Raw genomic sequence first — 16,934 nt, 5'->3', positions numbered from 1 at the left:
TCTTTAAATAAATAAGAAAATTATTACAGTGAGAGACACATTGCCATTAATTCCCCTCAGAATACTCCCCTTCTCTTCAAACACACTTATGCCATCTTTCTTGCCACTTTCTGAATCAGTTCTGAAAGTCCTCTTTTGTGAGTGTCTTTAGTTGTGTTGTCCTGGCTGCCTTGATGTCCTGAATCGATTCAAAACGCTTATCTTTCATGGTCATTTTGACTTTGGGGAAGAGCCAGAAGTCGCACAGTGCCAGATCTGGTGAATAAGGTGGATGAGGGCACACAGTAATGTTTTTATTTGACAGAAATTGCTGTACAGAAGCGATGTGGGACACAATGTTGTCATGATGGGGGATGAATTGCTCATTTCTCAGGCTGTTTTTGATGTTGAAGGACATCCAGATCTCTCCTTATCTTCAATCAATTCACAATCATTACAAAATTGCTAGTACCACTTGTAAACCATCTTCATGGTCACTGCAGCATCACCATAAACAAATTTTACCATTTCGTGTGTTTCTTTAGCTCTTTTTTGCAGTTTGAAACAAAATTTCATGTTAATGTGTTGTTTGTGATCCATGATTTACGGCACACTTCAACACACACTTTCTCTCAACTGTAGCTCACACCCGACTGCACCAAACAAGTTGAAACTTGTCACACACAGTTACTAAGGTTCGACGTGCCACTTGCTGTATTGAAGATCCCTGCCTTTCCATTGGATGGCACTCAGCAGCAGCATTCACCATATTTTTTGATCACAACGGAAATGCTCCACGTCACACATCCCCGATAAAGCCTCATGCAGTATACAAGTTGGGTGAGGCAGGGTCTCAGGAAATCACTAGAGTGGAAGAGTTGTGTTTACCACGTTAATGTAGATTGTGGCTTGGTGCCAGTCCTGGGCCTGGAACTACTCGGCAAAAGTCTCAGCACATGGAGTCACGCGGACCCAGTAGTTTTCCAAGAAAGTGCAATGTGGACGGGGCTGGCTGCTCCCTGAGAAAATACTTCCGAGCTGGGGGAGTTGCATAGGTTTGGGCCCCCAGGAGTTAGCGCGGTGGAGCAGTGGAACCCACCAGACCACTTCAGATTCAGATTTGGCCATGTTGGGGGGAAGGGCTCAACACAGGAAAGATAGCGCCTGTCTGTTGGCTGCGTGGCAGGATGACCCCCTATACAGGGAAAATGGATAGTCCCTCCAGTCCTTTCCCCGAAACCACACAACTCGGTCTCTCCCGGTATGTCTCTGACCCCTTTGAGTCACTGTACCTCCACCAGATCCCAGGGTGAGTATCTGTGTGCAAGTGAGGCTGTGCGTGTGTCCTTTAAGATGATGTCTGGGTTTCCCCCAGCCTTCCATCCCACTTGGTTGGATGGAATTCCCACTGTTTTCTATAGGCAGATGTTGTTGGGTCTCCTCTTCCTGGCACCAGTACTCTGGGCAGGAGAATCCATTGCGAGGCTGAGGTCCCTCGTTTCTCTAGGGGGACCTTTGCTGCCAGGATATCCCTCCTGATTGTCATCTATCACATGGAGGTTTGGGGCTTGCCCTTCTGCATCTCTGCCTCTCCTACTTATCTCAACATGACTTCTTTATATCCTTAGTTATAAAACTGTTCAGCTAGACTTCAGATGGTTTTCCAGGTTGATGGTTGTATAATTTAGTTGTGATTATAATGTATTCACAGAAGTAGGGAGGCACAGTATTTATCTACTCCACCATCTGGGATGTCTTACCTGCTTTTTAAATTTTTAATATTTGTACTTACATGTTCCTATAAGCACCCACAGATTTTGATATGTCTTTTTTATCATTCAGTTCAGAATGTTTTCTAATTACCATTGTAGTTATTTTCTTTATCCTGTGGATTTTCATGTTCATTGCTTCATTTCAAATAAGTGGGAGAATTTTTTTTTCTTTATTTTGGCAAAAAGCAAATACAAAATTTACTATCTTAACCATTTTTATTTGATGTGTGTGTGTGGTGTGTTTCTGATGTCTAGCTCACATCCATTGTAGTTTGAGAAAATATCTGAATGATTTTAATCATTTGGTATTTATTGACGCTTGCTTTATAAACAAGCCTATAGTTAATTTTGGTAATATTTCATGTAGACTTGAAAAGGATGCATATTCGGTTCTTGGGTACAGTGTTGTATGTCATTTATGTAGGATTTTAAATTGTGTTCAGATCTTTTGTACACGTAGTGATTTTTTCCTGTTTTAAAAAAATCAGCTATTTAAAGATGTGCTCAAGTTTTGAACAATTACTGTGGAATGTATTTAGTATGTCAGTTTTTGCCATGTATATTTTGAAGTTGTGTTATTGGATGCATACACATTTAAAACAGTTATCTCTTGTTGGATCAATCCTTTTATCATTATACAATGTCCCTATTTATCCTCAGGACTATATCCTTAAGCTCTATTTTGTTTGATATGATGTAACTACATCAGCTTTCTTTTGCATGTCTCTTGTGAAAGCCGCATTTATAGTTGTTTTTTTCCATAATTAGCCTTTAATTGGATTATTTAGTTCTTTTACATTTAATGTAACTATTTAGGTAGTTCAGATTTTCTTTCTACCATCTTAACTATTACCTTCTGTTCAATTCATCTGTTTTGCATTCCTATTTTATCGCCTTTACTTTTTTTTCCTTCTTTCGATATGTTCCAAGCCTCAGAAGAATTCACAGTATAATATGGAGTGACAAATATAATTAAGCAATTACAGTGCATTTTAGTAAATGCTATGTGTAGGGTACTAGCAAACACTGAGAAGTATTTATGCCTTACTTGAGTTTAGGGACTATCTTCTAGAAGAGATAACTCCTGTATTGGAATTTTAAAGGAAGTTGGAAGTTAAGTGAAGGAATAGAAGGGTGAGTTTGTTAAGTAGATTACTAGATAACTTGAAGAGATATCAAGGAACTTGCATACCATAAGGATCTTGAACTTTATTTTCTGAGCAGTGTGGGACCATTTGAAGATTGCCAATCATCATATTCTTAAATGTTGTTTAGATATCTTATGCAGGTGGCAGTGAAGAAAGAGAATATTTTTAGAGGGCAGGAAGGTGGTTAAACTGGCCTAAGAGAGACCAGTGAGGCTATTGAAATCCTGCAGATAAGAAATTGACAAGATTTGACTGTTGGAAATAGGGATGGAGAAACAGAAGAAAGAATTACCTAGGAAGAAAACTTTATGTGGGGGATGAAGAGGGAGGGTTCAAGTGGTTACCATCAGCGTAATTTTACCATCACCGTGAATAGTTACATTATTCATATATTTATATTTTTACCCTTGGAATTTATTATGACTATCACTTCATTGCATGTGTGTCTGTTGTACAATAGAAAATATTGGGGTTAGTATCGTTGGAGTTGAGATTCTGTCATACTTACACATATCTATAATAGTGTTCAGTAATCTGTATTCAGTAATCTTATTACCTATCCCTATCCCTTTAAGTGCATATGTCTTACATGTATGGTTCTGTATGTACACATAAATATGTATACATTGTTTTGGCACCCTCTGTATGTAGTTATCCACATACTTGTTGTTAAGAGCTTAGTGTGTGCCAGGTACTCTAAGTGCTTTTATGTATATTAACTCATTGATCCACATAACAATGCTATAAAGTAGATTCTAATATGCTGATGTTATACATGAGGAAAATGAAGCACAAAGAGGTTTAGTGACTTGCCTAAGATTATTCAACTTGTAGAAAACTCAGCTAGAATTCAAGCTCAAACAGTCTTGCTTCGTAGCTCCTCATCCTCTGAAATAGTTCTATCCTAAGTACTTGACCAACAATGCAGGATAAACCCTGTGAAAAGGAACTTCATGAAATTTGTACTAGTCTGGTACCCCATCCATTGATGGGTAATTTTACATTTCTAGTATACATGTAGTGTTGTGTACTTAGTATATGGTGTAGTGTATTTTAATTGTATATTTGGAAAGGTCCAGCATATTGAATCACTTGCAAGTTTATATATGAGGTGGGAACTATCCAAGAGCAAAGAGCATTATCCATACATCCTTAAAGTCAGTGTTTTCCATGAGAAACCATCAAGAACACATCTATAGCCGAACAGCTTTGGACTGTTACTCACTGTAATAGGGAGAATTTCTACCATGGGGAATGGTGGTGATCTCAGGAACTGGCTGTGAGAAAGAAGTTATATAGGATTTGAGTTTGGTGATTTGGGGAAGTGTTCAAGGAAACAAACTTTCCTCAGTTGGGTGCTGTAAGGAAGGAAGTGGGGCAAGTCTATGACTGTGTGGGTATCTTTTTTTTTTTTTTTTTTAAATCAATTCATTTTATTATTTTTTTTCCAAGTCAAGTTGTTGTCCTTTCAGTCTTAGTTGTGGAGGGCGCAGCTCAGCTCCCGGTCCAGTTGCCGTTGCTAGTTGCAGGGGGCGCAGCCCACCATCCCTTGCGGGATTTGAGGAATTGAACCCACTGGCCTATGTGGGAATCAAACCAGCAGCCTTCGGAGTTAGGAGCACGGAGCTCCAACCGCCTGAGCCACTGGCTGTGCCAGCCCCCTGTGTGGGTATCTTAATCTTACCTAGAGGCCTGGAGGAATGAAGCCTGCCAAAGCTGTGACTGGAAAAGGAACAGCAGTCACTCAAATTAGCCAGAATAGAGGGATGTTTGGTCATTTTTGTGGTTTAGGAAAATTTCATAATTTTATCTACGTTCAGACATGATTACAGTGATTTTGTTTTTGTCTTGATCCTTTATGGCCCCAGAGAGGCCTCATCTGACGTTGGTGTTCTGTGAAATTGTTTATGTTCAACAGAACCTCAAGGCCTTGCTGTGTGTGCCAAGTTGGTTCCTAGTTGTTGGGCTCCTTTTCATCTCACTAATTTTATTGTTTCACTTGTGAACTAGTTTCCTTGCAGAAAAAGAGTGAGAAAACATACATAAGCCAAAAGAAAAAATTTAAACTACTTGGAAACAAGGAACAAGATTTAAACTACCTCAGGTTTTTATTGAATATCTTTGCAGACATTTTATGCTTATTTATACATGAACTTTTTATAAATATGAAGTTATATTACTCATATTTATATTTTTACCCTAGGAATTTATTATGACAATCACTTCATTGCATGTGTGTGCCTGTTGTACAATATAGGGTGTTAGGGTTAGTATAATTGGAGTTGAGATTCTGTCATACTTATAAATATCTATAATAGTGTTCAGTAATCTGTATTCAGTAATCTTATTACCTATCCCTGGCCCTTTAAGTGCATATGTCTTACATGTATGTTTCTGTATGTATACACATAAATGCACAATACAGCATGCACATTTTATAGGCAAGAGAGAATGCGTTTGTTAAAAACTAGGTAAAGAACACAATTTTGATAACTATATGGGGAAGTGTTAAGTATCTACTATTTGCTATGAAAATACAGAAAACAGATTCAAGCCCTGGTATTTGAGTATAAAGTGTCATTTATAAGCATTTCGGACTGTTTCTCAATCTTTATTACAGTAATTGAAATATTTTCTCTCCACATGATATCTGAAGAAGTTACAGAATAACATGAAATGATATGGCATTGTAATAAGAAACATGATCTTTTGTTTTTTAACATGATTTTCAACACAGGTTTTAATAAAATGATTGGCATTTAGTTTCAGTGCATATGCTTCTTGTCAATTTCTTACTGCATACAATCTTTTTGAAATCTAGGAGAGTGATAGTTTATGTCTCTAACATACCTAAAAAATAAGTCTCTTTATATTACTTCATATGTGAATAAGGGTAGTAGTCCATCCTTGTATGTAATAAAAATCCATTCTATAAAAACTCGTCAAATGTATATTAACTTTAGTAAATAGTTCCTTTCAAAATTTCATGTGAAGATCTAAAGCCTTTTCAGGTATCATTACAACAATCTAATTGAAATGGAAACATTTGCCCTCTTTCTCAGGTATTAGTTATAGTATATACATTTAAATTATTCTCTGTCCTTTTTTTCCTTTTCTTTCCAGTTGTCTTAGAAGAAAATATTCTTAACTCTTATTTTCACTTGTACCTCTTGTCCTTTTATTTCACTTTAGAGCCTCCAAAATCTCTGAATTATAACTGGGTAAATAGAAGAGTTAGTTTTCCTGTCAAATTAGTATAGAAAAAAATGAAAGATAGAATTTTTGAATAGAATTAGAGAACTTGTATCTGTTTACTTCTTAATGTGCCATTTGTGCTTAGATCTAAAAAAAAAGGCCTTGAAGTATTGACTTAATGCTCTTAAAAAATCCCAGAGGCGGGCAGCGGGTAGCTGTGGCGGCGGCCGGGGGGAAGCTTCGCTGCCGCAGCGGACGCCAGTGGCCCTGCAGCGGCTCTCTCAGGCCGTGGGTCGTCGCTGCAGCCGTAGAGAAAGGAGGAAGCGACGACGCAGCGGGCCAACTTAACAGAGCTGGGAGGAGATGCATGGTCATGGAGGTTATGACTCTGATTTTAGTGATGATGAACACTGCGGAGAATCTAGCAAAAGGAAAAAAAGGACAGTTGAAGACGATTTACTGCTCAAAAAGCCATTTCAGAAAGAAAACCATGGAAAGGTGGCTCATAAACAAGTTGCAGCAGAATTGCTGGATAGGGAAGAAGCAAGAAATAGAAGGTTTCATCTCATAGCAATGGATGCTTATCAAAGGCACACAAAGTTTGTAAATGACTATATTTTGTACTATGGTGGCAAAAAAGAAGATTTCAGGAGATTAGGGGAAAATGACAAGACAGACATGGATGTTGTACGAGAAAATCATAGATTCCTATGGAATGAGGAGGATGAAATGGACATGAATTGGGAGAAGAGACTTGCAAAGAAATACTATGATAAATTATTCAAGGAATACTGCATAGCAGATCTCAGTAGATACAAAGAAAATAAGTTTGGATTTAGGTGGCGAGTAGAAAAAGAAGTAATTTCAGGAAAAGGTCAGTTTTCCTGTGGAAATAAATATTGTGATAAAAAAGAAGGTTTAAAGAGTTGGGAAGTTAATTTTGGCTATATTGAGCATGGTGGAAAGAGAAATGCACTTGTTAAATTAAGATTATGCCAAGAATGTTCCTTTAAATTAAATTTCCATCACAGGAGAAAAGAAGTCAAGTCAAAAAAAACAAAGAATAAAATCAAAAAAGACTGTGAAGAGTCATCCCACAAAAAATCCAGATTATCTTCTGCAGAAGAGACCTCTAAGAAAAAGGATAAAGGACATTCATCCTCAAAGAAATCAGAAAACTCTGTAAACAGAAACTCTGATGAGGAAGAAAGTACTTCAGAATCTGAACTTTGGAAAGGCCCAGTACCAGAGACCGATGAAAAATCACAGGAAGAAGAATTTGATGAGTATTTTCAAGATTTATTTTTGTGACATGGAAGAAAGGAGTCTATATTCCTTAATATGCAAGTACACTTTGAAACTTCAAAAAGTTTTATCTACAAGTTGCAGCTTGAGTGGTTTGTCTTTGGAAATAAAAATTCAGCTACTCTGAAGACATCAAAAAAAAAAAAAAAATCCCAAAAGTCTCTTCTAGAAAATATAGAAATCTCTACTTACCTGTCTACCTCTAATTAAGCTTGCACTTCTTTTTTTAGCTTAGTATTCAAGTTTAAATTACCATAACCTGAATACTTATTTAACGCATGTTATGTTAAGTAACTTTTAAAATTCAGATTTTATAAGTTGGAGATTTACATTGTAAATTATGGTAGATGATGTTTGTGTATTTAAACTTGTGAACATTATTACAAACCGTTTTTTATGTCATATACCAAGCTAGGAAGAGGGCAGTGTCCCTGTCTTCAGCCTTTTCGCGCGTGTGCGCGTGCGCGCACGCGCATATATACACACACACACACACACACACACACATTTGCAATGATTGCAGTACAAGGTAGACTGATATACAGTAGGTAACAAACTATGGACATACTAGAGGTGGAATAATTAACACTTTTGAATCAAAAAAGACAATGTTATAGGAATTAAGGACGAGATAATAAACAGTAGAATTCCTTTTTTTTAATCTAGAATTAAAATTATAGACATGTTAAAATTCAAAAGTTTATGTTAAGATATTTTAATTAGTATTAATTACAAATTATCTCATATTCAATTCCTTAAAAGTATATAATTGCTTTCCTCCCCATTTTTTCTTTTTTTTTGGGCAGCTTTTCACAGATGGAATCACAAATAAACTTATTGGCTGTTATGTGGGTAATACAATGGAAGATGTAGTCCTGGTGCGAATTTATGGCAATAAGACTGAGTTGTTAGTCGATCGAGATGAGGAAGTGAAGAGTTTCCGAGTGTTACAGGCTCATGGCTGCGCGCCACAACTCTACTGTACCTTCAATAATGGACTGTGCTATGAATTTATACAGGGAGAAGCGTTGGATCCAAAGCATGTCTGCAACCCTGCCATTTTCAGGTACATTTCTTTTTCTAAATGATTTTTCCTTTTGAAAAATAAAGAGTATGAAGTGCACTAGGAAATATATTTTAAAACTGCCTGTTTTTTTCTTTGAGCAACTATTTGGTTAACTTAGAAACTTAACTAAAGAGTTAGGGTTTTGTTTTTGCTAAAGGAAAACATTTTTATCTACCATTCTAATTGTTGACTCTATTAAAAAAGGGACTACAAGAGGTTTTGGATGAGTCTACTGCAGGAGAACAAGGCTTGCCCTTAATTTTTTTTTAAAGTAGTGCTTGACTCAGTATCACGTCTTTCTAATTATTAAGTTTATTTACTCAGTTCATATTTTCAGAGTTCTTGCTTATTATGATTCTTTTAATTGTGTTAATACATCTTTGTACTCTTTAAACTTTTTATTTAATGTATTACTTTTTTTATAAGCATGTCTTGCATTTGCTTGATCATTTTTCCAAAATTGCTATCTTTTATAATTCTCTTTCTACTCTTAAAAACTAGCAAATGAGCTTGATTTGAAAACAGCAAACTCATTCGTAATTTAAACCAATAGTTCTCAAACATTTTGGTCTCAAGACCCCTTTATAATTCTTAAAGGTTATTGAGGACCCAAAGAACTTTTGTTTATGTGAGTTATGTTTATCAATATTTACCATGTTAGAAATTAAAACACAGTTTTGAATACAGAAATACCAAGTGCACATTCTGTTAGCTTGTAAGCCAACAGACATCATCACTCCACTTCATGTAGCTTATCAAACTACACTGTACACTCATGAGAGAATGAGAGTGGAAAGGGTAAATAATAGCTTGTGAAAAGAGTTTTAACCTCACAGACCTGTAAGGGTCTTGGGTCTCCAGGGATTCTGAATCATATTTTAAGAATTGCTAAGTAAACACTGATAAAAAATTGAATGGACCAGTATCATTTACTTATTTTAAAACTGTTTCAAATAATATTTTGGCATAGAAATCTATTAAAACTGTAATTTTAACCATCAGATATAGTCTCTTCCCTTACATGAGTATACTGTCTAGAATGTGTTGAAGGATCCTGATTAATAGGTTTATGTTTGTTCTTTTGTGTAAAATTTATTTGTGGTTTGAGGCATGTATATACATATATGTGTATATTATACACATATATGCATATATATTCATAATATAAATATTCATATTCCTCAATCTTGTTCGCAGTGGTTTAGAAATATTTATATAACAGGATTAAAAATGAATAGTTGCATAAATTAGGCCAAAGGAAAAGCTGGAGTTAGAGTAATATACAAAAAATATTGTATAAGGTTGTTAGAGAAGAGCCATATGAGCTTTCTAACTAAAGCAGGGAGTAAGATATTAGTTTTAAGAGTCACTGTCCAAAAAGTTTAAGAAAGAAGTTGCTTAAGGCTAATACCATTTTTACTGGTGTAGCAGTCTTAAATGCCTTTGTAAAACCCACACTTTCGTAGATTTACATTGTATTCCTAAACTGTCTTTAATACACCAAATTGAAACTTTCATTTGAACTGCTGGCATTCCGTACTATCTTCTGGTAGAAGTTCATATTCAGGAAATTCTTACCTCCCTTTACTCTGTGGTCACATGATGGAAACTGGACACCCCTCTCAGTTTTTTTTGGTTTCTTTCAGTGATAGTGGAAAGCATGGAATCAGAAGCTATGTGAAATCCTATATTAGGCAGTATAACTGTGTCCCTGTACACTTTGATGCTTTAGCTTTGTGAGCTGTGTAAATTTGGGCACAGTACTTTCGTGCCTCAATTTCCTCATCTAAAAGATGGAAATAATAGTACCTAGCTTTAGGATTGTAAGGATTAAAGTTGTTAATATATGTAAAATAAGCTAATTGAGGGAAAGGCATATTAAATTAATAAAATAGCTGAATTATGAATGCTTTAAAAAGAAATATGGTTTTATTGTTTTCAAATATGTACAGTGAAATATTTTTTAAAAACATCAAGTAAGCAGTTGGATAAATGATTGTGGAGCTCCAAGTTGAGGTTAGGGGTGTAAATTTGGAATGGTGTGCTTTTTTAGCGTTTCTTTTTAAAAAATGAGTTCTGTATATTCATGATAAAACGGGATCATTGATTTATTAATTAGTAAGGACTTATGCCAATGTGGGCTTAGTTAGATGTCACATTTTGAGCCATTGTTACTAGGTTAGCCTAATATGCAGCCCACAATTTGGACTGATTAATCACAGCTTCAGTAAATACTGATTGAGCTTTAGATCAAAGTCAACAGTACTCTGTTACTTTGGCTCATTCAGACATATCTGCTTGTCTGTATTAAGTTTATAATAAAGAATATCTACTTTAAATATAAAAGGCATTGGGATACATGTTTATGTTTGATCTAGTCCAGAGAAGGAAATATAATTCAAACTGCTATCCTACAGTCTGTGGCAGACAATAATCTTGGTAGAAACATAAGTGAAATGATGCACATGGAAGAAGAGAAAAGCTTTTAAAAAAAGTATAGATAGTTTCCTGTGGTATGCTTGGGAGATTAGGCAGTGTTTCACTGAGATCACACTTGAACTGGGTACTTTAAAGGATGAAGCAGAGCATGGAGAAGTCTGAGGGATTATAGGTAAAGACAAATTGTACCAAATCAATGCTTAACTAGTAATTTAGCTTACAGAAACTTACCATGATCTGTTTTATTTGAACTCTTCTGTAGCAATCAAGTATTGCAGAGACCTTCAGAAAATTTTTTAAAATTCAAAGGTGTTTAGGAATTTTCTCATCAGGTATTTTTTAAAACTTGAGTCTTTCACCTCCTTAGTTAAGTTCATTTGTCTACATGTAGGTACTTGTTTTTTTGTATTATAAAGGAATTTTAGCATTTATTTTTTTAAGATTTTATTGGGGAAGGGGAACAGGACTTTATTGGGGAACATTGTGCACTTCCAGGACTTTTTTCTCCAAGTCAAGTTGTTGTCCTTTTAATCTTAGTTGTGGAGGGTTCTGTTCAGCTTCAAGTTGTTCTTTCAGTCTTAGTTGTGGAGGGCGCAGCTCAGCTCCAGGTCCAGTTGCCGTTGCTAGTTGCAGGGGGCACAGCCCACCATCCCTTGCTGGAGTCAAGGAGTCGAACCGGCAGCCTTGTGGTTGAGAGGACACGCTCCAACCAACTGAGCCATCCGGGAGCTCAGCGGCAGCTCAGCTCAAGGTGCCGTGTTCAATTTTTTAGTTGCAGGGGGCGCTGCCCACCATCCCTTGCTGGAGTCAAGGAATTGAACTGGCAACCTTGTGGTCGAGAGCCCGCGCTCCAACCAACAACTGAGCCATCCGGGAGGCAGCTCAGCTCAAGGTGCCGTGTTCAATCTTAGTTGCAGGGGGCAGAACCCACCATCCCTTGCGGGACTTGAGGAATTGAACTGGCAACCTTGTGGTTGAGAGCCCACTCGCCCATGTCGGAATTGAACCGGCAGCCTTCGGAGTTAGGAGCACAGAGCTCTAACCGCCTGAGCCACCGGGCCGGCCCTAGCATTTATTTTTTAACGTATTATGGTACAAGAAATTTTATGTACTGGTAACAAATTTATGATGTTTACGCATCAGAGAAGGCCAAGAACACTTCGTAGTTGTAAGTTCAACAAAACCAATTATCGTGTTCCAGGGTATTTTGCATATGGATATCGTTATTGATTTCTAGAGTAACACTTTTAACTCATAAGCATAAATAAAAACATTTATATAGATATGGAATTAGTACTATGCATGTATAATGTACATCCTTATTTTTATCTCACAAATTTGGGCAAAAAAGTGCATTATATGTGGCAAAATATGGTAATTTTAGGTTTGAAGGAGAACTTAAAGATTATGTAATAGGCCAGTAGTTTTGTTTTCCTTGTAAGGAAGGTGAGACTCAGAGAAATTAAATAATTTGCTTAAGTTAAGACTGAAAATACAATGGCAAAGTCAGAATAAAAACTCAACTAATTCTGTGCAGTGTTACTGCATCATATAATCAGTTCAAATTCTGGCTCAATTATCCACCTTTCTGCCAGAAAAGTCAAGGCTCTCAAAACTCCTATGTGCTTTCTCTCCTAGCACCTAGTTGTGTGTAACAGATTCCATTAGTCTATAAAAGATCCTTGGAGTTGTGGTCATATAATTCATTTTTGAAATATTTACCGTAGAATTGTCATTTCAGTCATTCCCAGCTGAATAACTTTTAATCAGACAACTTCTGAGACTACATTTTATATTTTGTAAATCATAATTTCATACAGACTGGGGTAAAACTATAAAAAAATGACATTATTTTTTCAAATCAAAGCAAATTAAATTTGTTGGTGTTAAATACCTGTTCTAATATGTGAACCATCTACTGAATACCAGTCTCATTTGTTCAGTAAACATTTCTAGAACATAATGTTCTGTTGACATAGATTGCCCCTTTTGTTTTATGTAACATGGATCATACCTTTCTTCAAGCCTCTTATCCCAACTCTTTCTGTAAAGTTTTAAACTTGTCCTTACTAGCTTAAAATACATGTTTCTCTCATACACGTATAATACATGTATACAAGATCTGACAATTAAGTTTGCGAACTTGTCGCGACGATGTTACTAACCTTTTTTGATATCAGGGATTACTCATTATGAATTTATACCAACTGGACAAACAATTACCCAGGTTTACTATTTGGAAGTGCTGAAAAGGCTGTGTGAAAAAGTTAGACAACCTGAACTTTTCGCCAACAATTCATGGCTCTTGCATCATGACAGCGCACCAGCTCACACGGCACTGTCTGTGAGGGAGTTTTTCTTTACCCGAAGATAAAGGAAATGTTGAAAGGAAGACATTTTGACATTCAGGACATCAAGGGTAATACGACGACAGCTCTGATGGCCATTCCAGAAAAAGTGTTCCAAAATTGCTTTGAAGGGTGGACTAGGCTCTGGCATCGGTGCGTAGTTTCCCAAGGGGAATACTTCGAAGGTGACTGTAGTGATATTCAGCAATGAGGTATGTAGCACTCTTTTAGGATGAGTTCGCAAACTTAATGGTCAGACCTCGTATGGACGCATGTGTGTGTATTTGTACACTCCTTTGTTTTGGCTTTGTTATCACCTGGCTTTTTTCTGCAGTTTCCTGCTGCTGAAAGTATCATATTCATTTGGGCCTATGTGTATATGAGAGATTGGCATAAAAATATATTTCTTCTTTTTAGACATGAGTATGTGGTCTTGGGGAAGGTCAGTCAAGTAGCAGTTACTTAATTTATATAAAGAAATGTTTATTTGCCAATTTGAGAGGTATGAACCAAAGCACACATACCTAAAAAGGTTATATAGATTTTGATAATTTTGGTTGTGCATTAGGACTCTTGATTGAGGATGATAATTTGAAAATTCAAACTGACTTAAAGAGGAACAAATTTATTGGTACATGTAACTGAGACAAGAGTGAGACAAGAGTGGCAATTAAATAATAAGCAGTTGCAGGCTCATCTGATCAGTATTTCCACCCCTGGTTGGGGCCGGGGTGGAATTGTGTGTGTGTGTGTGGGGTGTCCTCTTTTTCTAATAGCTTCAACCAAAGTCAGTAGTAGCTTCAAGAAAAGTTCTGGGATCAAATCCTTTTGGCCTAGCTTGTGTAATATGCCCGGAACCAATTATTGTGGCCTGAAGGATGGAATGCTCTGGGCAAGTCTGTATCATATCTTCACTGCTGAAATTAGTGTGCAGATGGGGTGGGGAGTTAGGATTGAGGTAAACTCTGTATGAACCACATGAACTAAAAATGAGGGGGATGAAAGTTTCACCAAAGGAAAATCATGCCTCTTTCGTTACTTGAAACTAGGTAGATAAGAATATTCACTATAGTATAAAAATATAATAAAAGTTCTTTAATCTCAGGTCGGTGAAGGAATACCACAATGTTTGATTTCCTGTGTGCCTTAGTTGAGTGGTTCTCAAAAGTTTTTGCATATTAAAATTATCTGGGAAGCCTGTAAATATCTTGATGCCCTGGCTGCACTCCAGACCAATTAAATCACAGTTTCTGGGAGATTAGTACCCAGGCCTCTGAGTTTTTTTAGTTTTTTTTTTTAAGCTTCTAAATTTGATTTCAGTGCATAGCAGAGCTGCAGAGCATTATGTTAGCACTCTTCTTTACAGTGGGTTAGGATCACCTGGAGGTCTTGTTTAAAATACAGTTTGCTAGGGCCAACCCCCAGAAATTGTGGTTGAGTAGATCTGAGGTGGGACCTCAGGCGTTCCTAGATGGTGCTGTGTGGGAGGTCCTAGAACTGTTCTTTGAGGAGCATTACATTAGCTTGTTAGCATCTTGAAAATGTAACAGTTTTAAGTTCATTAATTTATGGATTACTATTAAGTCATTTGTCCACCTATTAGTCTATAGGTTGTTTGGTAACTTATTTCTTATTTCTGTTTGGTATGTTCATTTGCTGTACCATGTTCTGTAGATACAAAGATAGCATGGACACAGGTATACATAGCTTCAAATTATTTTGTGGTTGCATCAAGAAGATTGATTCTGACATCATAAAATCCTAATGTTTGTTCAGAGAATTTGTCTTTAACACAGTTTTAGAAATTAACTCATAGACCCCTTTTTGTCTCCCCAATAACCTTTTTACTTTAGTCCCTTTTTGCCCTTTACCCTCAGTATTTCAAAGGCTCAAAATTAAAATGACTCAGTGCAATTTTAATGTATCTCTAATTCATGTTTAATATGTGCTTTGAAATCATTTGTAATTGTGTATTATTCTGCTGGTCCCAAACATTGTCTGTGTAACCAGAATAGGCCACCTACTTCCAGACACTCAACCGCTTTGGGACTCAATATTGAATTGATGAATTGATTGTACGTTTCTTCATTCTGGTACTTTAAGCATTTGTTTGACTCTCCTTGTGAGAGTTGACTTGCCTAATTATTTTGAATGTTACATATATATGATAAAAACAAAATCATGTTATAAAAAGATGTACGCTAGTTGTTTTAGTTTACCTGTGGGTAGACATGAACTGTATGATGCTTAACATTTTCTTTTTATGCTGTTTTGTTTTTAAACAGGCTAATAGCACGTCAGCTTGCTAAAATCCATGCTATCCATGCACATAATGGCTGGATTCCCAAATCTAATCTTTGGCTAAAGATGGGAAAATATTTCTCTCTCATTCCTACAGGATTTGCAGATGAAGACCTTAATAAAAGGTAAAATTACTTTTATATTTGAAATGATGTTTTGCATTGTTTTGATCTCTATATTGGATTTCAAAGATAACTATGAGGTTTCTGTGTATAAAATATGCTTTAGTTTATCTCTTTGCATGTAAATAAAATAAGCGTTGATTCATTTGACTCAGATGGCACTATAGAAATAACAGCTTCTCCGGCCTACTCAAAAAAATAAAAAAAAAAAAATAAAATCCCCTGCAAAAGCAGGGTGTGTGGGAGTGGGTAGAGGTGAGGAGCCAAGAAGTAAATATAGAACATTTATTTGGAAATAAATGAAATACAACGTGACTGTGAAAGGGTGCATTTTTGCATAGTATGAGTTGGCCATAGAGACCTTCTTTTAAAAAAAATTTTGTTCAAAACTGTTTTATATAGGTCTAAAGATCTACATTGGGGCAGTGGAGTAGTATTGGAGCATGAAAAAGTTTGTTGTCTTAGTTTATTATGACTAATGAAGTCCCATACAATGAGGTTAGAAATTCATTTGCTAGAGTCTTACTCAGATTTTTTATGACTGACTCCCCAGGTTCTAACTGACTATGATATTTCAGTATTTTGTGTGTAAAACAATTTGTAAATCCATATTTAGAATCTAAATTATTTGAACATATTTTTACATAGTGTGATTAATACTAGTACAAAAATTGGAAATTTAATTTTGTTTTTTATATCTAAACCATACACAAACACTTCAGCTTTGTATTCAGGAAGTCTGTTTTCAGCACAACAGTCATGTAGGAACTATAGATTTTTTTCTTGTTTCTTTATGTTTTATAATTCATTAGGGAAAAATAGTTGTATTGTTCCATTAAGTTTGATTATTTCAAAGATTAGTTTGAGTCACTCTGTGTATCTGTTTGTGTTTGCAGGTAGTTTGTTAAACCTTGAATTTGATAGGGATATTATACCCCATTAACTGGAATAAGCAAGTGTCTAGAAGTGTGTTCAGTGTGCTGGATGTTTAGGAAGTGACAGCATGAAAACAAAAATTTCTCTTTTGAAATAGCTATTTTATTGAAAGATTTTAGGGAAAACCATTTAAAAATAATGAAGTAGATGACAATGGTAAATGTAAGGCTTTCTTGACTTTTTAATATAACACAGAGTTGAGAGACAACATGGCACTGTATGGTTTCAGAGCGCAAGACTCTGGAACCAGATTACCTGGGATCAAATCTCAGTTCTGCCAATTAACAGTTCTACTTTTTACCTTGGGCAAGTTACTTGTTTCC

General features: G+C 36.0%; 1 protein-coding gene and 1 pseudogene across 1 annotated transcript in view; both read left to right on the top strand.

The window, feature by feature from the left end:
* Positions 1-16,934, top strand: part of ETNK1 (ethanolamine kinase 1) — a 56,994-nt gene that overhangs the window by 12,226 nt on the left and 27,834 nt on the right. The window contains exons 2-3 of the mRNA XM_019737892.2: positions 8,206-8,465; positions 15,538-15,678. Coding sequence (XP_019593451.1) covers positions 8,206-8,465; positions 15,538-15,678 — 401 coding nt within the window. The remainder of the gene's footprint in view (positions 1-8,205; positions 8,466-15,537; positions 15,679-16,934) is intronic.
* Positions 6,269-7,535, top strand: LOC141570130 (protein FRA10AC1 pseudogene; annotated as a pseudogene).

Source organism: Rhinolophus sinicus, linkage group LG02 (genome assembly GCF_036562045.2).
Source record: "Rhinolophus sinicus isolate RSC01 linkage group LG02, ASM3656204v1, whole genome shotgun sequence".
NCBI lineage: Eukaryota > Metazoa > Chordata > Mammalia > Chiroptera > Rhinolophidae > Rhinolophus > Rhinolophus sinicus.
The sequence above is the reverse complement of the archived record's forward strand: the minus strand, read 5'-3'. Positions and strand labels throughout refer to the sequence as shown.